General features: G+C 39.4%; 3 protein-coding genes across 3 annotated transcripts; 2 read left to right on the top strand and 1 right to left on the bottom strand.

Annotated features, from left to right (window-relative positions):
* The first annotated feature begins 3,205 nt into the window (after positions 1–3,205).
* Positions 3,206–5,761, top strand: msx3 (muscle segment homeobox 3). The gene is made up of 2 exons (XM_044046673.1): positions 3,206–3,674; positions 4,515–5,761. The coding sequence occupies exons 1-2, from the start codon at positions 3,323–3,325 to the stop codon at positions 4,919–4,921; spliced, it is 759 nt and encodes a 252-aa protein (XP_043902608.1). The 5' UTR covers positions 3,206–3,322; the 3' UTR covers positions 4,922–5,761.
* A 177-nt stretch (positions 5,762–5,938) lies between these two features.
* znf511 (zinc finger protein 511) lies at positions 5,939–8,958 on the bottom strand. The gene is made up of 6 exons (XM_044046672.1): positions 8,802–8,958; positions 8,647–8,723; positions 8,039–8,240; positions 7,261–7,385; positions 6,667–6,933; positions 5,939–6,128 (listed from the first exon to the last, which is right to left on the bottom strand). Exons 1-6 carry the CDS (start codon positions 8,898–8,900, stop codon positions 6,056–6,058), a joined length of 843 nt encoding a protein of 280 aa, XP_043902607.1. The 5' UTR covers positions 8,901–8,958; the 3' UTR covers positions 5,939–6,055.
* Positions 8,959–9,755: 797 nt separating this feature from the next.
* On the top strand, positions 9,756–20,791 carry adam8a (ADAM metallopeptidase domain 8a). Its single transcript, XM_044046294.1, is given in 22 exon segments — positions 9,756–9,792; positions 10,775–10,884; positions 11,284–11,357; positions 11,450–11,528; positions 11,720–11,796; positions 12,805–13,039; positions 13,130–13,207; positions 13,296–13,364; positions 13,851–14,020; positions 14,126–14,207; positions 14,586–14,728; positions 14,820–14,997; positions 15,075–15,164; positions 15,668–15,863; positions 16,307–16,388; positions 16,643–16,817; positions 16,897–16,983; positions 17,066–17,150; positions 18,601–18,659; positions 20,254–20,307; positions 20,310–20,339; positions 20,738–20,791. Coding segments are annotated over 22 exon segments (2,244 nt in total).
* Positions 20,792–22,847: the final 2,056 nt, after the last annotated feature.

The raw sequence follows: 22,847 nt of genomic DNA, 5'->3' as shown, positions 1-22,847 counted from the left end.
TATGCTTGCCGAAAAGGTGATGATTTAGCCGCATTGAACTCAAAAATGCGACAAACAGATTTGAACAAAAACGTCTGGAGATTTAGGTTATTTCATTATTCGATTTTGGTGGTAATTCAAAATATGATTCAGGATTCTACCAACGTCACTTCTGGTATTATACTGCCAAAAACTGATAGTATTATAATGAAATGCTGACTGCAAAGTTATTTAAAATGTGTATATCGCTGAGGACAGGAAATAACTTGAGGGTCTTTCTGTTCTGTCTGAAGGGTTTGACGTCTTCCTTCATGTAATCTATAATAAGTTTAACCCTACAATATAGGTTTTCAGCTTTTAATATGAAATACTGCTTTTATTATATGCTTGCCAAAAAGGTGATGATGAAGTCGCATTTAACTCAAAATTTGACAAACAGATTTTAACAAAAATGTTCAGAGATGGAGGTTATGATGCAGGGATGAAATTATTCGTGGTAACCCGTATGTGATTCAGGAATATTTTAAAACCAAAAATCATTACGAGATAGGTGAATGTATTAACTGTGAAAAACTGGCCTTAGCAGAGCCCTGAGAGCTTTATCTAGTTGTTGATTTGTCCGACACGGCAGAAAATATTTGATTTACTCATTCATTAGAAAACAATGGAGGAGAAACAAAACATAACAGACATCCCTCCATTCCTATTCAAACAGTAGGGGAGTGAGAGTGGTAATAGAGAGTGAGTAAAGGAGAATGTAATGTTGTTGGACACTAAATTACAGTCATTGTGAGCTTGTATAGTTACCCGGCAATCTATCACTGTCACAGCGAGGGGAGGGGGAGCGAGGGCAGACAGGCGCCAGGCGCAGCAGGATCAAAGCAGTAATGTACCTCGGGGAGAGAAACGGTTAACTTTATTTAACCAATTGTCCTACAGACAGCCAGACAAGCCCAGCAATAGTTCCCATACGAGAGGAAAAACTTGCATATTGGGTTTCACTGACGGTGATTTGACTTGATATGAAGAGCTGCAAAGTAAAGCCAATTTGGGCCTCTTCAAAGGGCCTCTGCGACAATACTTGGGCTTCTTACTGTCCCTTAAAGGAACAACACAATGAACACAACAGGGTAACATAGAACCAATATCAGCCATAGATAATTTGATTAGAGACCACATAATAGAAATTACGGTGATGATAACTCTTACGAGTACAAAAGAGTAGTGAGGCTGGGCTGTCTTGTTCTGCGTAACCTCTGAATATAAATAAATGTTACATTTAAGCCAAATGGGTTGACACAAATCTTTATTAAGCCCGTGAGCGCCTCACAACTGTTCTCGTGTCGTCTACGATCCCACAACGTGCAAGTAAGTGAACGGAAGCGACTCATTTTAGGCAACAATTGACCGAGGCCAGGGCTGAAGCACGACAGCTACATCGCACGAGTAAAGCGAGGCAGCTGCAAGCGATTGGAGCACGACTGAAAATGCCAAGAAAGCACCCAGCGAAAAAACGTTTCAGAAGAGAATTCTCCCTCTGAAAGAGTCTAGATGCTCAGTGGTTTGACAGGACAAATGATTATTGCAATTGGCTGGCAGAGAGGTGTGGGTGGTGAGAGCTCACCCTGGCATACAACATTTAGAGGCGCCAGCAGAGCTGCAGTAATTACTCAGAGTTCCTAAGGCGAGCAACAGAAGCTACATGCGGGAGATTTAATGAAACAGCAATAAAATACTGTTGACATTTTCTCCAGCACAACTTCACACGAGGCCCTTCGACAGCAGTGCACATTTTCACAGCATTCTGAAAACATGTTATACTTTTTTTTAAAGTTAATCTAAATCTTCCTCTTGGTAATGTGTAAATTCATCACTGACATACAGCATAATTTCCTTTTAAAGGTAATGGGAACCAGTTGCTTATTTACATCTGCATCCATGAAACAACAAGGGTATTGGACTCGTGTTTATCTCTGCCTGATGAATATTAGTTCAATATTTAGTCTCCGGCCGTCTCTGTTTTTGAACTCTCAAGGGCAGAACATGTTTTTGGGGCTGAAAAGCAGCTGCCTGTTGCTGCTGCATTAGAACGAGGCTGGATGAGAGCAGTCGGAGTGAATCAAAACAGTGCTGAGGGCTGTTAAACCAAAGCAAGTACACTTTAAATTAGCATTGCCAATGTACAAAATAATGTAAAAAAATCCCCCCAAAAAGTAATGGGATGGGTCCAAAAAAATAACGTGGTGTGTCTTTGTTGTGTAAAGTACAAAAAAAAGAGTTTTGAGAAGGTAACAGCGCGCTTACCCATCTTATTAAAAATACTAAACATGAGTAAAATAAATATACATAATAGTTGATCGATACGCTATTAAATATCATGTCCGGTCATTTAATAATTTAAATGCCTGGTAAGAATTAGTGACATCTCATGGTGAGATTACACATTGCAACAAATATAGGACTCTTTCCCAAGCGTCAGGGAAATACAGAGGCTTACACTTACTAGTCAGACTTTGTCAGTTCTATGTTTGTAATGTATCATAAGTTTCTGCTTCAAAATGCAAAACTCACACTCTGGTTTGTCCTTCCAGGTCTCTGTAAACAAAAAGCAGTCTTGTATAAAGTACCTCAAAGGGATACTTGAGTAAAAGTATCTTAAAGTAAAGTAAGTATCTTACCAGGAAATGACTTTGGTAGAAGATGAAGTCACTTTTTATAATATTACTTAAGTAAAAGTCTTAAGTAAGATAGAGGAAATGTAGTGGAGTCAAAGTAAAAGTTGCTAGAAATATAAATAACAAAGTAAAGTACAGATAGGTGAATTTTGTACTTAAGTACGTGGTGCAAGATGGTGCCTTATGTAAAACAAGACGCTTTCCTCCAGTACATTTACACAGTACAGGCTTATTCTAAATATGCACTGAAAGACACATAAAATGCACTTAATCAAACATATTCTAAGAAGCATATTCAATTACTGTCAATAAAATGTTACAAGATGAACCTTTAAGCAGACACACAACAAACTCTGCCTCGAGAACCCAGAACTCTGCTCCTGATCATATGATCCAGGGAGCACCGAGGGTCACGACCAATCACAAACTGCTCAGGTCGAGTCACGTGGACACAGGGCAGCTCGATAGGCAGGCGGCAAGATGAAAGGCGAACTTGCGGCACTTCATGGACAGAAGCGGCACGAGCGCGCAGCAGACCTGAAGTTCACCACGCAGACACACGCATCCTCGGATGATCCTCCTCCTCGGACGGTCACAGATTCCACCGAGTCGACGACACGGAAAGATTTCACACTGCACCGGGGGAGCGCTGCAGGGAAAGTGGGTGTATGGCACCTCAGTCGTGCGTAATGAATCCTGCGCAGGGATCACCGCCCTCCACCGCTCCCGGGGAGACTTCATCAGCAGAGGAGGGAGCCGCTAACGTGGACCTGTCACCTGCGAGAAGATGTAAAAACAGCAGTCTTGATCTGTCCTTCGGTGTGGACTCCATCATTTCAGACAGACCGTCCGGCAGAAGCCTCCACTCCCCCGGGTCTGGATCAGGCTGCGTCCGGGCGGTGGACTCCGACTCCGACTGTGCGTCACCGAGGGAACTTTACCGGTCTAAAGCAGAGGCGGTGGATCCCGGTGACATGGACAAGAGGCCCTGGTGTCAGGCTTCATACGCTTCCCCTACAAGTGAGTGTTGGATGATTACACTCTGAAACATGTTCTTGTTTTCAGCTTTATCAGATTTATTGGCCAAGTATGTATATATATATATATATATATATATATATATATATATATATATATATATATATATATATATATATATATATATATACATACATATATATATATTTGGTGAGAATACTTCCGATTTTATTTAAAAATAAATACATAAATAGATTAAAATAATAATAATAACAATAATAATAATGAACGACTCATGCCTCATCAGATAAGATCGTGATCCTTATCTGATGTTCAACGATGTATTATTTCTAATTATTAAAAACAGTTAATAAATAAAAGTTAAGGACGAATTTGGATGACGTTAATTTACGAGACATGTGCAGTGTTCATTCTGTTGATGGTTTAAATGTTAAAGTCGCAGTTCAATTATTTCACTTTTTCCATATTCACAAGATGAAATGTATACAATACAGTTAGAGTATAACCTCTGGAAGCAGCAGGTGTATCGTAGGAGTTCAGGTCCTCTATCCCTGACAGAAGGTTATGGTTGTGTCATTTGTTAGTGTAGAGGTTTTCGTTCTCTGAGTGGTTACTTTTTTAAAAGAACACTATGCCTTAATGTAATTTCTCAATAAATAGTGATAATAAACAGCCCAGGTCTGTTCTGTGTTTGAAAGCCTCCCATTTTGGTTTTCTGTCAGAATCTATTATTATTATTATTATTATTATTATTATTATTATTATTATTATTATCATTGTTATTATTATTATTATTATTATTATTATTATAATAATAAGGCTGGGTTTTCTATGATTTGATGTGTCTTACTTTACACGCAGGACTCCCCAGCCCGGCCGCTTGCAATCTCCGCAAACACAAGAACAACAGGAAACCCAGGACTCCCTTCACAACCTCCCAGCTTCTGTCTCTGGAGAGGAAGTTCCGTCAGAAACAGTACCTCTCCATCGCGGAGAGAGCGGAGTTCTCCAACTCCCTCAGCCTCACAGAGACACAAGTAAAGATCTGGTTTCAGAACCGCAGGGCCAAGGCCAAGAGACTGCAGGAGGCCGAGCTGGAGAAACTCAAGCTGGCCGCCAAGCCCCTGCTGCCGGCCTTCGCCTTCCCCTTCCCCCTGAACGCACCCATGGGCGCACCGTCCCTGTACGCGGCCCTGAGCGCACCGCGGCCTGCAGTGCCTGTCCCGGGACTTTTCCGTGGACCATATGGGATGTACTACTTGTCTTAACGCACAGTGACATTGAAATGCAGCGTTGAGGGGGAAAACAACTTTTTCCTTCTTTTGTTTAAGCTTTCACTTAGAAAATGACAAACAATGCACAACAACAAATGTCTTTTTTTCTGATAGAGGAAACTTTAATAGCACAAGAATAATATTTTTCATACAAAATTTTAAACAGAAGAAACTGGCTTCACTTTTAAAATGTTCAAGGAACACACACACACACACACACACACACACAACTGCTCTCTCACTTCTTACCTATTTTCCTTAATCTTCTATCCTATTTAAGTTTTTCTTTGTGGTAAATTATTCGTTCTTTTCTGCAGCATAATTAGTAAAATCCATTTTTCTAAACAAGACATTCATCTGTTTTTTTTTTACTCGTTTCAGTGTTTAAATTAACGGTTTAGTTTATGTTAAAATATTTCAGTCAGTTCATTTGATGACGCAGTTTATTCAAAAGTCACTAATGTGAATGGGTTTTTTTTTGTTGTTGTTGTTTACATTTCATGGGCCTTTTCAAATAAATATCCACAGTTCAATTAGCACAAACACAATTTAATATATCCATAAAGATACAAAGGAAGTCAGAAACATTAATCCTGGTCATTTGTATTTTTTTTCTTTTTAAAAAATTACCTCAAAATAACGTTTTGCACAGGTGTTTGAAGAGCTCTTAAAGGTCCAAGACAAAGGTTTCATTACAAAATGTAAAAAAAAAAAAAATGTTTACTGCTCCCTGCAATAAGTAGTGAACTCGACTGAAAATACTCTAAATTTACATATATTATATGTGATGGAAGAAAAGGTGTTTTGTACAATATTAAAACATTTTTATGTAAACTTTGGTCATTCCGCTCATGTTTTTCCCCACAAAAATCGTAGTTATTTGCAGCTGAATGTTGCGCTGATCTGTGTGATTCGGTTTACAGTCTTGCAGCATTCAGTATGGTGTGTAAAAAAAACAAAAATAACAAAAGTGAGCCGTGTAATAGGATAAAAAACAATGTATTATTATTATTATTTTCCAAAAGCTATTTTAATTTAAGTTTAAAAGCCACAGATGACATTATATACATTCACTCGCAAAAACAAGGGTATTTATACATATTTAAAAGAGACAATCACGGTGAAGTTTCATTTTCTCCTTCCCCGTCGTCCTCTGAAGCCTCGGACAGATCCGTGACCAAAGCACACAGTCGTAGGGACTCTAACAGAAGAAGAACACAGCTGTTGGTTTGCAACTCAGATTAACTGACATATATTTATTGAGTTAAACTTTACTTTACCAGGATTTTACCAGGAAGAGATTTGCAATCACACTGGGACTGAGATTGCAAATCTCTTCCACAAGGGCAACCTGGCACCAAGAGGTAGCAGCAACACACACACACATGAACAAAGACAATACAACCAAAATACAATAACATTAGAGTCTAACGTCCAAACCCTGAAAAGCAATAACGGACCAAACATTTAGAAAAATCCTTCCATATTAATTACGTCTGGGGACGGAGAGTGTATAAAAGTCCTTGAAGCAACAAGCATATATATATATATATATATATATATATATATATATATATATATATATATATATACATACATACATACATACATACATATATATATATATATATATATACATATTATACACAGAAAAACAGTTGCTTAACCCAGGCATAACTACACAATATCTTCTCTAAAACTGACCCTAATATTATTATAATTTTTTTTTTTAAACTAACCTGTAGGAGTACTGTGGTTTTGGCATCTCGCTGTTTGCATGCTTGTTGCTGTGAAGTGCAGCAGAAAGTCCTGCGTCGCCCCCGGCAGCGGCGGCAGCAGCAGCAGCATAGTTCTGAGCAGCTTCTTCCTCGGAGACATGCGTCTCCATGGATTCTCCGAGCTCCTGCTGGTCAGACAGCCCATCGTGCACTCTCTCAGACCCGCACGTATCATCTACCACCTCCATGGCTGTCTCTATCTGCTGTGGTTTCTTTGTCTCATGGGTTCTATGAACCAAGAGATGATGTCAAAAATTAGAAGTAAAAGAGTGAAACTAATTTGTGCCACTTTTCTCTGCTTGGACATACTAAGTAAAACTTGCATTGGAGCTGAGAGGTTGATAAAAAGTTACTTATTGGATGCAATAAAGCAGCAGGAAATCTCATTCTATCAACATTTTGTAGCTAAAAAAAGTCAGAAGATTAAATTGAGAGGCATAAATCCTGTTCACCATAACAAACAAAGACCCTCTTTGACGAGACAGCTGCAGAGTAATAATTCTACTGGTGTTTTGCTGCCATCTACTGGACAAAATATGCAAGATGTGGTCTTACCGCCTGTCCTTTTTGGGTTTGTCAAATCTGAAGTCAGGAGGATACTTGTGAATCATTACCAGGTGGTCTTTCCTGTCTTTATTAGTCCTGAACTTCTGACCACAGCCCTCGACCAAACACTGGTACTACAGTGTGAAGGAAGGAAACAAGGAAGGAAGGGCACACAAAATGGCATCATTGAAGCCTTAAGATTTCATTCTCATATAAAAATGTTGCAGAGTTTGGGAATGCTTTTATTTTGAAATAGTGTGTAATTATCACCCACCTCTACTAAACAGTTGTTTTTTTTTGTAAGTTTGGACATTTTTCACTTGACCAGTCCCCTACTGACCAGACTAGGTGCACAGTCCCCCCCACTCCCCCCACCAACGTGATTTAAGTTTGAGACCCCTGGTTTACAGGGATAGCACAGTTTTTTTTAGGTTGTATGAGGTACTGACACCCTGAGCTATGTAGGCCCCCTGGGGGCCCAAGGAAAAACAAAGACTCACCTAATAAAATCTACTCTCATTTAAATCTTCAATATCTTCCAACTGTAAACTGTAAAACACCAAAGTCCATAGAGAAATTAAGAGCTTTTACATGACTGCACACTGGAGTTGTTGACCCAACAAGAACTATGTTCTATTCTGACTCTTTTGTTAAGTGGATACAATGTGATTTTAGGGTTATTTTGTGATGTATTTATTTTTTGTTAAATTGTGAACAACCATACATGCCGTGTGCTGGTTACTGGGTGAGAGCAAAACAAAAAAAAGCTTTTTTCACTTTTGCCTACCATGTCTTGTGTCTGGGCAAGGATAGTGAAGAGAGAGTCATGCCACTCCTGAATGTGAACATCAAGGAGCCGAGCACTTGGCAGAGAACGACGGCAGGAGCAGCAAACATGTCTGTGCAAGGAGTTGTAATGGTGCTCGTACTCCTCCAGCACGCTGAAGACGGCGCTGCAGCCGGAGATGTGACAGGCAAACTGCGATATGCTGAGAAGAGATAAAAGGGTGTCAGAAGGTGACTAACAACTCTACAACACAGACATTATAATTATCTTAAAAGCAAAACATTTATAAATTTTGTTTTGTTTAAAAGATCTTTTTCCCCCTGCATTCTCTGCAGCTACATATGAGCATATTGGCCCTGTGCTGGCTCCCTGTCCAGATTTCAAAGACCATGTATAAGAGTTGTCAGTTTAAGTGATAACATATATAGTGTTAACATATGGCCTTGTTTTATATCATACGTTTTTATTGTTTTTTTTATGTTGCTTTTGGTTTACATTGTTTCACACCCTGTGTGCTTTATGTATTATGTATACAGCACTTCGGTCACTTGGGCTGTTTTTTTAAATGTGCTACAGAACTACATTTGAATTGCATTGTATTGAAGTACCTGGGTGTTGACTTGTCCTCTGCCTCTGAAACACAGTACAGGTCTTGCAGATACATGTGTCTGTGGACGTCTCCATCCTGTGTAAACAGTTATGTGTGAGTTAACCCGGCGACAACAGTGGGTCAACGTTACATGCGTCGTTGTTGCTCTGTTACCTCAAACAGGTCGTGGTCCTTGTGCAGGTGAAAGAGCTGCGGGACGAAGTTGAACGGGAGCTCAGACTGTTCCTCGGTGGTCTCTGTTAAAGATATCATGCTTTTTCACCACATGACTGTTGTGCTATGGAGTCTCCTTTTGACGCAGAATGATGACGCCGACGTCTTCCTTTTCCTTCTTCTTCTTCTTCTTCAGACCAGCGTATTATGCTCATTACTGCCACTTTCTGTTCTGAAATATGAATTACACATTATATTACTGTAATGTGGAGTAATATAGTCTTGTATAAATTACCTAAAGGGATACTTGAGTAAAAGTACAAGTATCTTTCCAGAAAATGACTTTGGTAGAAGTTGAAGTCACCTTTTTCAATATTGAGTAAAACTCTTAAGTATCAAAAGAACTTAGTAAGAATTAACTTTGTTGATTGTGGTCACATGAAGTATTTTTCTATTTAGCTCAATCTGCATTTTGTAAATTGATTAAAAAAAATGTAATCCATAGTGGTGAAACCATTGCTTATTGTCAATCAATTGTCATTATGATTATTTCTATTTTTTTAGTCACTAATTTCTCCCACACCCCTTAGCTGGTTTAATCTCCTTCAGTTATCAAAACCTTCTCATAGGTTTTGTTTTTTTTACTATTGAAAATGAATGAAGATGGATGAAGGGCCACTTGAGTTGCAAGTCACTCAAGGTCCTTGAATACAGGGGTCTCAGGGGCCGTCAAGTGAAAAAATAGTCAGACTTTCAGACTTGTGAAAAAGCATAGTTTTTCAGCATATAATGGCATCTATGATTCTTCACAGAATTTGAAAGTAAACGCATTTGTGCTGCTAGGGAATGTGTGTAGTTGACATTAAAATGTATTAATGATGTAAAAATTATTGTTAATTATAAAAAACATATATTAATAACTCGTTATAACTTGATAGTGTAGGGGGCGACCACATGTGGCCCACAGGCCGCGAGTTTGACACCTGCACAGGTCAGAGCCCCTCCCTCCCTCCCATGGTTGCCTTTGATTGTGTACAGATGAAAGGAAGCAGCTTTCTGACATAAGGAAAAGGGCAACCAAGAAAATCAGAATTTATGAAATTGTGTGAACTATCACATCATTACACACATCGTCACATAAATATTATTATTTCAATTGGACTTTTTGAAATAATAGTCCAATTTTTTTGATCAAACTAGACACTCAGTGGCCCCCAGGTCATTTGAGTTTGGGACCCCTGCTGTGAAGGTTTTAACTCTGACTATTCCACTATTTAGACAGTAGATGGCGACAAAAGCCAGTGAGATACCTGTGTGGTGTCTGTGTAAAATGTAGGGATTTTTCTCCATTTATCCTCCCAGTAAACAGGCGCATAATGACCAGTCCATCCAACTGACCAACATGATACACGCTGGATATTTGACATGGATAATCTTCTTCTCATGGGGTACGACTTCTTTCTTTCTTACTCGAATGTATTGACTGATTCTTACATTTTACTTTACTTTAATATTTGTGTTACATTTTACTTTACTTTAATATTTGTGTCTAAATGTAAACTATTTTGACTTTGTAAGCAATTTTGTGAATTTTCTAAAGTTTTTTGTGTGTGTGAAACAATTAGTAACTTTATTTTCCAAATTTTCCAAGGTCCATATAAAGAAGTATTTTTCCTTCTTTCTTTCTTGCTTGCACTGTATTTACTTTATATAAGTGTCTGAAAGTTTTTTGTTTCTAGTAACTTAATTTTGAAAAGTTCTATGTAAAAAAAGAGTTATTATTAAAAACAGTTATTATCTCCTGCTTTTACTAGGTTTTATTGACTGACTGTTACATTTACTTTATATACGTGTCTCTTTTGACTTTTTAAGCACGTTTTTTTCTGTATTTTGAAAAGTTTAATTTTTTATATGGCACTTTTCAAAATAAGTAAAGTTATTCTTCCTTTCTTTTTTTCTTTATGTAAACGCAGGAATAACTGTGGTCAGTTTATGGACTCTACCTCATGTGACAAAGTATCAAACAGTGATACCTCGCAGACTGAAGGATTCATCTGGAATGAACGATGCTGCTACACATCAGGTAACACACACACACACACACACACACACACACACACACACTTTTTTTGTTCCTTCTTCTACCAAGTGCCAGTTACACTGTTATCACCAACGATATCGATTTAATCCCAATAAGATCATTTGCTCTCATCATTCTACTCTTCCTCACATATACTTCACAAAAGGGTATAGAGAAAATTAGATTAAGATGGAGCGAGAGATAGGTGATTCTGATTATTATTTTTGTTGTTATTTGTTTAAAGTTCTACACACACTGATCACATACCCTGGTATGTACAGATGAAAAAGTATTTCTGATTTTCCTCCACCAGAGGAAGCTCGCGTACCACTGGTGCTACACGTGCACCAGTTTGAGAACCATGGTTGTAAAGGATGCATTGTGGGTCTCTTGTGTTTGTAGAAATACCCTGATACGATCCAGTACTCTTTGACAATCGAGAGACAAAACCTCACCCTGCATCTGGAACGGAACATGTAAGTTTTTGTACTGTTCACACCTCCTGTGGTGACTTTATATATATATCTGTCAATGTCATTGAGTTTTTGTATTATTGTTTTTCTTTCAGACATCTTATTGGGAAGAACTTTTCTGTGATGTATCATTCAGATGAAGGCACTCAAGTCACAACGAATCCAGATCTCGGGGTACATTGCTCATAATAATGGCATTTTGACTTGCCACTTAGTTTTGACCTCATACATTTACTTTGAATAAGTTTTACTTGCAGTTAATTCCACATAAGAGGTTGTTTAATGTATATATTTTTTGGCTCAAGATACTTGATATCTGAGCCAAACTGTGAAATCCCTCCATTAATCATCTGACAAATATTCAGGTTCACTGCTACTACCATGGACACATCGTGGGGGTGGAGGCCTCGTCTGCCAGTGTGAGACTATGTTCTGGAATAAAGTGAGTAAATGCATTTTAAAGCTAATTGCAAAAAGGTAATTGTTTCCCCCAAATAGAGAAGCAAATTGATTCAAACAAGAGGATTTGAGATTTTAAAGTCTCCTGCTGTGACTCGTGGCCAGCGTGTCCAAACCAAAGGGACGATCGGTCGATGTAGAAAGTTAGAGAGCATGTAGTGCTGGAAACCTGGAACCCAGTCCTTGAGACTAATTCAATTAAAGGGCTGTTTCACCCATTTTTTCAAATGAAGAATACACTTCAAATCATGATGATGCTGAGTTTGTTTAATTCACATTCTATTGCTGAGTTGGGTTAAATTGGACCCATTTTTCTTTAATCATAAAAATGTGTTAAATATGTGTTGATAATTGACATAAACATAGTGAAGAGCAGTGCAGGGCTTTTATTTTCTTTGAAGGAACCTTGACGTCAAACTCAATTTAAAAAAAATAAATTTCAATCCCAACGTCCTCTGTTGTTGTGGGAATGAGACATATATCTCAGAACCATGGTCTGATGATCAAATAACTCATTTATCTCTGGAAATGTTTAAAAAAAAATTGGGGTGGGGGGGTGAAGTGGCTCTTCTCTTCAAGTCTGTTGCCCATGTTGTTTGGTTTTGGGGGGACACGGAAATACGGTGGTGATCTGGATATGGAGCTGGATTCAAGATTACCTTTGCAAAGAAGAGGAGGGTATTTTCTGCTTGCAATAAAATAACTTTTAGTGTCAATAAAGGTAGGGAGTAAAATCTAAACCTGTCACCACCAATGCTGCAGTTTTCAAATCTGCAACACCGCTAAAATATAATTATTTCTGCTTTGGAACGCAACCTACATCCTCCACCTGTTCTTGACCTTTTTACATTATAAGGCTAAAAACATCTCCTTCTTGGCCTTTTTTATTTGTCATCTGTATGAGAAATATTTATGCTGCTGATGGAAGATAATGTGTTTCAGCCTTCTCTTATTCACTCTGAAATTCTGTCCATTCCATCCACAATTCCAGGGGTATTTTGCTTCTCTGGGACCAGACGTACCTCATTGAACCTCTGGTCAGTCGCGAGGCAGGACAGCAGGAGGACACGCCAAGCTCTCACGCTCATAGGGACGAGGGCCTTCACATGGTCTACAACTACAAACACCTGAGAAGGAAGAGGAGAAGCACCTGCTCTCATGGAAACACGACCACTTTCTATGGTCATGGAGATTATCCATCTAGACTGTTCCAGCTCAGTAGCTTGGTAAAGACTCAGTCACATAATATACAGTACACCTACTTTCTAAAACAGACACAACCACCCAGACACTGTTCATATCTTTGTGTTATTCAGAGAAGCGGCGCAGAGGCCGAAGACTACATGGTGAGACCCATGACAGTGGAGCTGGTTCTGGTGGCCGACCACACTGAGGTTTGACTTCATGATTATGTTTTATTTCTGTTAGACACTCATGATTGTGTTGATTGCGTTGCTAATTAAATTATTTTTTAATTTGCAGTACATGACGTTTAACAGTACGGATATACTCAGGACCAGAATGCTTGATATAGCAAACCACGTGGACAGGGTGTGTTCTCTTTCTGTTTTTAAATTTAACGTAACATTTAACATTTAAAAAACTGCCAGAATATAACTTCACATTAGTATAGAAGCTTAATACCATGTCAATTCTCCTTAAAAACGACTAAAATATTTAGTTCATGTTAATCGGATGCAGAGAAGATTTAGATTTTTCAACATCACACTTGTCCTGCTACTATTTGGTCTTTATTGGATTGAACTCGGCCATTTTTTAGGAATGAAATGTCACTGCGAAAATCTAACTTTAACTGTGACTCTCCACATATAAGCCGGAAAAAAATATCACATAATCACAAAACACTGCAAATTCCGTTGCATGTTCTAGTACAGTAACAGGCTATTTCATTCTACTCTATTCTAAAATGTGGCTTCCTGTGAGAGCAGCATGTATTTCTGTGATTGACAGTTTATTATTTACCTGCATAAAACTACACTTGTCAGTTCTGTGTTGACTGCCTCTGTTGTGTTGTAGTTGTATCACCAACTGGGATTTCGTGTGATGCTGGTGGGCGTATATATCTGGTCATACAGAGATGAGATAGTGGTCAGCAGTGTAGCCAATGTGACCCTCAAGAACTTCCTCGCGTGGCGTCAGCGCACCCTGCTGCCGAAGATCAAACACGACAATGCACAATTGATCACGTAAGACGCAGCAACTGTACTGGTGTGAGACTTCATGGCAGCAGAAACACCTCCAAAAACCATCTGGTCTCCAAAAAAAGTGTCACTCTTCTCTTCTTCATGCAGTGGTGTGGACTTTGATGGTCCAACTGTCGGCTTAGCGGTCACCAGTACAATGTGCAGTTTGAAGTCTGGAGGAATCAATCAGGTAAGTATATTTAGCTCAAAGGTGTATACTCACATTAAAGCTGCAGATTTTTAGTACCTGCTCTGAGTGTCGTCACTGGAAAACTGAACAATGGCGAACTGTAGATCAGTTAAAAAAGACTTAAAAATCCTGAAAACGTGCGTTAATCTCCAATACATTTCTACAAGCCAAAACTAGGCTTTTGTATGTTGAGGGGAACACTTTCAATTCATGCTAAGAAGAAGGCACCATGGTTCCCTGACATGTTTGAGTAAGAGAGGAGTGAGAGGAGTTCGGTGTTTGTTGCAGTCTGCTATCAAAAACATTTTAGAAACTAAAGAAAATGAAAGGTGTCTTGTAGTGTAGATTTTCCTAATCTGCTGTTTCAACTATTCACAGGACAATCACAATAATTTCATAGTGGTGGCTGTTACTGTTGCCCATGAGATGGGTCATAACCTGGGCATGAACCATGATACGAATACCTGCCTGTGTGGTGGGAACAGAACAGAAACAGGCTGTATCATGGCAGCGAGAGCCAAGTGAGCTGAGTTTCTCAACGACATGTCATCTTTCTATTCATGACCCTGAGGTAAAGCTAATATTTATAATACCTTTGTCTCTTTCTTCCAGCCCCGTGCCTCCACACCTGTTCAGCAGCTGCAGTACGAGGGAGATGGATGAATTCTTGCAGTCTTACAAACCGAGATGTCTGCTGAATACACCCTCCACTGATCGCATCTACGGAGGCCCAGTGTGTGGAAACGCCTTCGTGGAGGCCGGAGAGCAGTGTGACTGTGGCACTGAAAGGGTCTGTGTATGTTGTGGTCACACTAATATGATCACACATACGTGAAAGTGAACCACAATATTCTGTCTGTCTCTTAGGAATGTACAAATCGCTGCTGCGTTGCCGCGACCTGCAGACTTACTGAAGGAGCACAGTGTGCAGAGGGAGAGTGCTGCGAAAACTGCCAGGTTAGTCGTAGTCACTCTATCCTCTAGATCAGGGATGTCAAACTCATTTTTGTTCAGGGGCCACATACAGCACAATTTGATCTCAAGGGGGCCGGACCAGTAAAAATAGTAAAATAATAGCATAATAACCTATGAACAACAAGAACCCCTTTGTTTTTTCTCCTTTGTTTTACATTTAATGAAGGATAATTTTACAAAACATGAAATTTCTTGAGAAATATAAGTGCAATTTCAACAATATCATGCCTAAATGTACTATTTACACAGCACACTGGATCTATAAAGGCACAAACATTTAGTCACGGGGTTTAGATTAGTGTGAGATTTTAACAAATTCATCCTGTGGGCCAGATTGGACCCTCTGGCGGGCCGTATGTTTGACACCCCTGCTCTAGATGAAGTCACCCTGAAACTCAATGTGTTACCATACAGCTAGACACTGTCTGACTGTGTGTATTTCAGTAGATGGTACATCACCATCTGTGTTTCTTTCTGCCCTTTAGCTGAAACCCACAAGTAGTGTCTGCCGACCGAAGGCAAGGGACTGCGACATGGCAGAAAACTGCACTGGCTTCTCTGCCACCTGTCCGACTGACGTCTATGCTCAAAATGGCCTGCTCTGCGGTAGTGGAAAAGGATACTGCTACGATGGACAGTGTCCCTCAAAGCGGCAACACTGCAAAAAACTCTGGGGTCCAGGTAAAAAACATGAGAGTGCAGACTTCCGCCAAGGAAGACATTTTGTCACCTGCGTTTTAGGTACGCGCACCTGAAATCTTTACTGGACTGGATCGACTGGATCCAGGATTTGAGTAGAACTTTACCTGCCTATAGCTACTATCAGCTTACATAAGCATGACAAAATTGATCTGTTAATCCTGCATACACATACCAAATCAATTACTTTTGGCAGAGTTTTTTTTACAGTTATCTAAGAAAATTTTGGCTACATTCTTACCAAAATATAGTGGAAACATACTTGGGTCACACAAAAAGACAATGAATTGCTAACAGAAGGACAATTTTGAAGATAAACCCATGCAGGTTAAAAAAAACCCTAATATCTCTGATAGAGGTAATTACAGTTTTGTTTGTCTGCAGCCACTGTATACATACTGTATATTTTCTTTGTTTACATTTAGATGCAGAAGTAGCACCATTTGCTTGTTACTACCTATATGGAAACTGCCAATTAACATGGTTTGGCCAGAAATGTCGGCGCAGGTACGTTGCCAAAAGACTAAACAGTTCTTTAGGTATTTATTTGAAACCCCAGTAGATTAGCAGTCTTTGAAATACTCAGATTAGCTACCGTGTCTATCGTGTAACTTACATCTCTTGAATCCACTGAGTTGCTGCAAGTTGATTGGCTTATTAGATATTTGCATTAACATGTAGTTGAAGTTCTTGTTGTCACATGCATAGAAAAAGGGTGATATTATTTGGTAAAAACATTAGTTTGTGGTGTTTGGTTCCAGAAAAAAATACTGCGGGACACTTTTCTGCTCTGGAGGCAACGAATTTCCTGTGACAAAGAGGAAATCCATGTACACTTTAACAAATGGACAAGAGTGCAACGAAGCAACAAAAGTACCTGATTTCCCTGAAGATGTGGGTAATATACCTACTGGCACCAAGTGTGGCACCAACAAGGTAAGAAAATATTCTGTTTCTGCTAAACAAAGAAAAAAAGCCTCCACTTACTTACTTCTCAGTGTCTTTTGTGTCTCAGGTGTGCTACAGCAAGGAGTGTCAAGACTTTACAACCCTCAAAGTGTACGCCTCTAGTGACTGTTCTCATAATTGCAGCAATAATGGGGTAAAAACTTGAATAATCTCACAACACCAGAGTGCTTGTGCTACACAACTGTAAACCTGACTGTGAGTGTGATGTCTGACAGGTGTGTGACGACGAGAGTAAGTGTCATTGCAACCCCGGCTGGCTTCCACCGTTTTGTCAGGAGCCACGCAAAGAGCAGCCTCCAAGTACGGTCCAGTGTGTGCTTATGCATAGATTGTATGTAAAAATTCAAAAATAATGTCCAATTCTGCATCTATTGGACGTTGCAAGCTATCAATCACACTGATGTCCACTAATGTGTCCATCAATGCATCTTCTAACCGCTTTATCTTCCACATGGGGGTTGTGTAGCGTCCCCGGCTGAATGATGGTCAAACTCTTTAACTGATGGCTCACAAGTGTTTATTTTTGAGCTGAATAGATGATAACGTGGCTCCATTAAAACCTTTGGTCCATTGAACACACCGTAAGAGCTATAGAATGAAACAAAAATAAAGTATTACCAACTTTGTAATGTTCAACAATATCAAAAAAAGTGTGTTTTTAACCTTTAACAGAAAATTCCTTTTAACCTGTTTTAGCTCAATGACAACCTCAGAATACAGTGCAATAAACAAACATATTTAACTTAAAATTCGATATTTTAACTGACATTTTACAGCTTTTTACCTCAGAAATTGTTATTAATTCACACAAAAATATATAAAAAATAATTTCTAATAATAATAATAAATATAATTTATTTATACTACCAAACAAGCAATTAAAATAACTGTCCCTTTCAGATCGACAGACATATCCTACATCGCACCAAAACAACGTTATTGCTAGCTTAAAATACACTAAAACATCGCAAAACTATAAAAGGACATAACATTACTATTAAGCATTAAGCACAACATTAAAACGAAACGATGACAAGCTTTGTGCCCTTATCAGCCAGGTGCAAGACATTTTCTTAACGTTTTTGAACTTTAAATAGACCCGTTCATGCCGTGCGAACGCTCAACTATCCGCAGCTTCGTCTTTTTTTCTCTTTATCCGGTTACACTCTATCAAAATAAAAGCACCAACCTAAAAACAGGAAATGACGGTAAAAAAGAAACAAGACATCACTTATGAAAATAATAACTATAGAAACAACACATTTTGAGAATACGCTGTGGCATATTACATTTTACAGCGATTAAAGACCATCAATGTAAAATAAAAATGTTTCTTAGTGTCGGTTAATTTTCCACTTGACTTCCCTTCAGATCTTTTTCAACCAGCAGAGTTGCCCACTGGTGACTAACTGCTTCGTCCTTTACCACTTCCTGAGCTTCACTTTTCAAACTGCAAGACTCTGTGAGTCTATGAGCACATGTAAACACTAGGTCGTCATATCATATCATATCCCCGTCTCTGCCTCCTTATTGCTTCACTTTTTATTCATCATGTTTTAAACATGACTGTGTCTGTTCCTGCTAATGCATTCATTCTCAGAATAGATTTCTCATGGAACCTTAAACAATTGTGCTCTGTTCTGAAGACGTACAATGACTGAATGAAATTCCCCTGTTGGTCTGAAGAAATGTGTCCATGTGATGTATGCTACTCCTTGAGTGGTAATCATTCAATATGTGTGCATCGCAGTGAATATGACGGTGATTCTAGTGGCTGGTGGCATTGGCTTACTTCTGCTGGTGATCATAGTAGTGTGCTGCTGCTGCTGCTGCTGCTGCACTGATAAAAGACGTCCTGTAAAGAGGTTCGGAAAAAAAAGTTCTGCCTCAGTATGTGAAGTTAAGACAAGACCTTTTTTTTTAATTTGAACTTCTGTGTTTATTTCTGTATAGATGCCTCCAGCCTCTTTCAGGACAATTAAATCCAGTGCCTCGGGACCAAGTCACCAGCCAGCCTAGATTTGTGGAGTCGTCGCCCACTTCGCACTGCACACCTCTACCGTCTGCTACTGAGCACACAACGTACCTGTAGCACCAGTGGTGAGGTCACCGTTTCATCCAGGAGCATCAGCACCACAGTAGTGAAACACTTACACCGACCTTGTATGTGTTAGTTTTTCATCTTATAGCAAATGGTCTGTATTTACATTTATATTTAAGCATTTAGCAGACGCTTTTATCCAAAGTGACTTAAAAAAAAAAGGAATAAGCTACATAGAAGAAGTCTTTGAAAGAACTCCACTAGATAGGACCAGTGGACTGATAGAGGGTGAGAGTGCAGAGGTGGATCCAAGTGCAGAAGGAGATCGTGCAGGGGAGGGGGTGTAGGGTAAGTGCTAGGACACAAGATGCTCTTGGAAGAGCTGGGTCTTCAAGAGCTTCTTGAAGATAGACAAGGACACCCCTGTTCTGGTAGCGCTCGGTAGGCACATGAAGAGTCTGGATTGTCTTGTGCGGTCCTTTGATGAACGGAGTAGTCAAAAGGTAACATAAGCCTTATGAGAGCATTGAAGTAGGTGGGAGCAGACCCATGAAGCACTTTGTAGGCTAGCATCAGTGATTTGGATTTGATGCGGGCGGCTAAGGGTAGCCAGTGGAGCTCAATGAACAAACGGGTGACATGTGCCCTTGGAGGCTGATTGAAGACCAGGCGTGCCGCCACATTCTGGACCATCTGTAGCAGTGCAGGTCGGGAGGCCTGTTAGCAGGGCGTTGCAGTAGTCAAGGTGGGAGATGACCAAAGCCTGCACTAGGAACTGGGTAGCCTGTTGAGTTAGGTATGGCCTGTAGCCACACATGCAATAAACTCCAGAGAAATAACTTATAAACACACCATTATTGTTATTAAACCTAAGTCAAAGGGTAACTTTTTTTGGCCTGTTTCAGCCACCCAATATACCAAAGACAGTTGTACACCAGCCATCAAAAATTCAACAGGTAATCTCTTTAATCTACTCACCAAACAGTACTATTTTTTTACCATTATTACTAGGTTATATGTTTTAGTCTGTAATCAGATGTCTGCATTGTTCCAGTGAGTAAATGAACTGTTTTCTTTAGGTTGTAAAGCCATTCATGCTGCCATACCCTGCTTTAAGCCAGCTGTCCTATAAAGAGGTAAAATTGCATCCAGAAATTCTTTCTTAATTGTTTGCTTCTTACAATGCGTCAGTGTTGTTACATAAAATGTTTTGTGATGTCTTTGAATCCGGCTAAGCCACTACCTCATTACATTGACATTAGAAGTCACTTTACACACAATTTTGATTCAACTGAATTCATATTGTATTCAACATTTCCTGCCATGAAAATACATTTGACACACGAGCATCTGCTCTCCAAGGTCATGAAGCCAAAGCCTCCGATGCCTCCAGTGAAGCCTCCAGTGAAGCCTCTGCACTCCAGTCTCCACTGCCACACACTCAGCTGGTACGTCCTCACACAGAAATCCAACCATCTTCTACCACTTTATCCTCCACGTGAGGGTCACTGGTGCCAACCCCAGCTGACATAGACCAGGTCACCAGTCTTGACAAACAACCATCCACTCTCATGCTCACACCTAGTTTTGCCTAATCCCTTAATCTGCATGTTTTTGGACTGTGGGAGAAATCCTCTTCATTCAAACATTCTTGAGTGTCATTCAAGGCATTCACGTTTCTAAAGACAAACATAGCAGTGTGACGAATTAAGCAGTGACTCCTTTGGTTTAGTGAGCACAGAAACTTGTCTTGGCCACCACTGAGGATTTACAGTAGATGCAGGGAAATCACATTAGATGGAGTGTGGAGATGTCTGCTATCCGTGTTTGTTTTTGTTTTTTCCAGCTTGCAGGGAATACTGCCCAGATGACAGATTGTGCAGCACTGTGTAAACACTGACATCCACTCACTGAGCACAATGGTTGTTGTGCCACCTAATGGGAAGTAGAAGAACCTCTCAGGAGACACTCGTCTGTTTCAAAATGGAAACAAAATACACCGAAGGACCCGGAATGTTAAGTGACAGAGCTTTTCTAGGGATTACTGCCGTCTGTCTTGCTTTGTTGATGAAAACCTGGAGCCAGCAGTGACAATCTCAACTTCTCTACTTCATTCATGAATGACAAATGACTACGCCGCCATGATTCATGTCACTCTCCCTCGATCCTGGGATGTGTGAACACTTCACACAGCAATTGTTTTGTGTGCCATAGAAATACATTTACTTTATTTTACTGTTTTACTGGTTTTGGTTCTCAGTCAGTTTGGTGAAGGCAATTGGACATATTGTTTGTAAATCCAGAAATAAATAAAGTTAAATATCTTAAATGGTGGCACCAGCATGGGCAGAAGTAGATTTTTTTGTATTAACCAATGTACATGTGACTTTGTAAGACTTTAACAGCAGTGTTTTTCTTCTCTGTCTGTCTGATACATATTGATTGTAGTTTCTCAAGGGATTTTCTTTTGCATATTCTCTGCAGCAGCAACAATTACACTCTTTTTACAAATGCCAATGACTGTGTTTTCCATTCACGGAGGATTGTTTTTATTTTCCTGCAAACCTTTCAAAAAGAAATTTTCAATGTATTTATTGAAACCGTATTTTTCATCTTTATTGTGAAGTTGATAATAAAAGGGAATCGAAGCCACAGTCAAAACTGTGTTTTTCTCTCCCTCCTTTGCAATTGTGGTTGGGGGGTCAAAATCAGCATTTATTCACTGTTTCACAAGGTGTTTTTTTTCATCCTTTTTACATTGAAACACAGTGGGGGAGATATCAAAGCTCAGGGAGTCTGCTTCAGGGTTGTAAACTGGGAAAATCCAGACACTGATGGTGACCGTGGTTGGTGACCTGGTGATCTGATGGAAAGACTTGGTGGTGAAGGGGAGGAGGAGGAGGGCGCTCGTGACAACAGAGCGAGAGAACTAAGGCAGAAAGAGACAACATGTTTCAAAAAAATAGGCAGCTGTGTTGTTGTTGTTGTTGTTATCCTTTGTTACATTACTTTGGTGTACTGTATGTACTATTGCACTGAGAGTGCCATCTTTAAATGTAAGGGGCATCACTTTTTGTAGGAAACAAAATACTTTTTTTATGCATTTTCTTGCACGACACTCAATTTGAGAAGCAGCACACTGAGGGGACTGTGTTTTATTTAGTCATGGAACATCACATTTAGCAGAAGTGATGATTACGTTTAATAGTTTTTATGTAAAGAAATGATACCAAGGACATTAGTCGATGGTGGCAACGGAACTACACAGGGTGAAACTAAATGGGTATATTTTCTCTCTTGTTTTGGACAATCTAAATTTGTCTGATATGATTAATAAAATGATAATGTTGGAAGAATATTCACTGCTGTAAATTGAGACACTGTAATCCCTGTAATTCCCTTCTTTGACATTTCTGTTCAGCCTGGATATTTTTTACATCGTTGCCTCAGGTAGTAAAATCACCTCAGAAGTTGTGTTTCTAAGTTGTCTTTGTTTTTGATCCTTGGCTATTTGTTTTTTGTTTTGTTTTGTTGTGTGTCCCTCAGGTTGGTTGTTGTTTGCCTTCTTTTTGTACTCATATGAGATCTTGTATTTGTTGTATATATACAATAAAAATTTGGGAATCTCAACCACCTGACTGGTTGACTGGAGTTCTCCTTCCTTCCTGAGCTTTTCGCCCGCTTTTTTTGTGTTTCATCTTCAGCTATCTTGTTTGTTTCTGCTGTATATTGCACACGGTTGGTTGTTGTTTGCCTTGGTATGTATTTTAATAAAAATAAAAGAAGTTCATGGTGGGGCCCCCTCCAGCTCCTGTTTGCCTGGGCCCCCACAGATCCATTACAACAACACCATTTGTCCAGAGAAGCTACAAGCCAGCTCAGTAGTTTGAGGTATGCTGGGGTTTTGTTTCCATATAGTTTTGTCCGAGGACATAAATGTTTATCTTTTTCTAGTT

This window comes from Solea senegalensis, linkage group LG15 (genome assembly GCF_019176455.1).
Source record: "Solea senegalensis isolate Sse05_10M linkage group LG15, IFAPA_SoseM_1, whole genome shotgun sequence".
Lineage (NCBI taxonomy): Eukaryota > Metazoa > Chordata > Actinopteri > Pleuronectiformes > Soleidae > Solea > Solea senegalensis.
This window is presented reverse-complemented; position numbering and strand designations above follow the sequence as displayed.

Coding starts and splice junctions, on each gene's coding strand:
- msx3 (XM_044046673.1), top strand. CDS start 3,323: ATGGCACCTCAGTCGTGCGTAATGAATCCTGCGCAGGGATCACCGCCC. Junction 3,675..4,514: donor TTCATACGCTTCCCCTACAA/GTGAGTGTTGGA, acceptor CTTTACACGCAG/GACTCCCCAGCCCGGCCGCT.
- znf511 (XM_044046672.1), bottom strand. CDS start 8,900: ATGATATCTTTAACAGAGACCACCGAGGAACAGTCTGAGCTCCCGTTC. Junction 7,386..8,038: donor TTGCCCAGACACAAGACATG/GTAGGCAAAAGT, acceptor TTCACACTGTAG/TACCAGTGTTTGGTCGAGGG. Junction 6,129..6,666: donor AAACCACAGTACTCCTACAG/GTTAGTTTAAAA, acceptor TTCTTCTGTTAG/AGTCCCTACGACTGTGTGCT.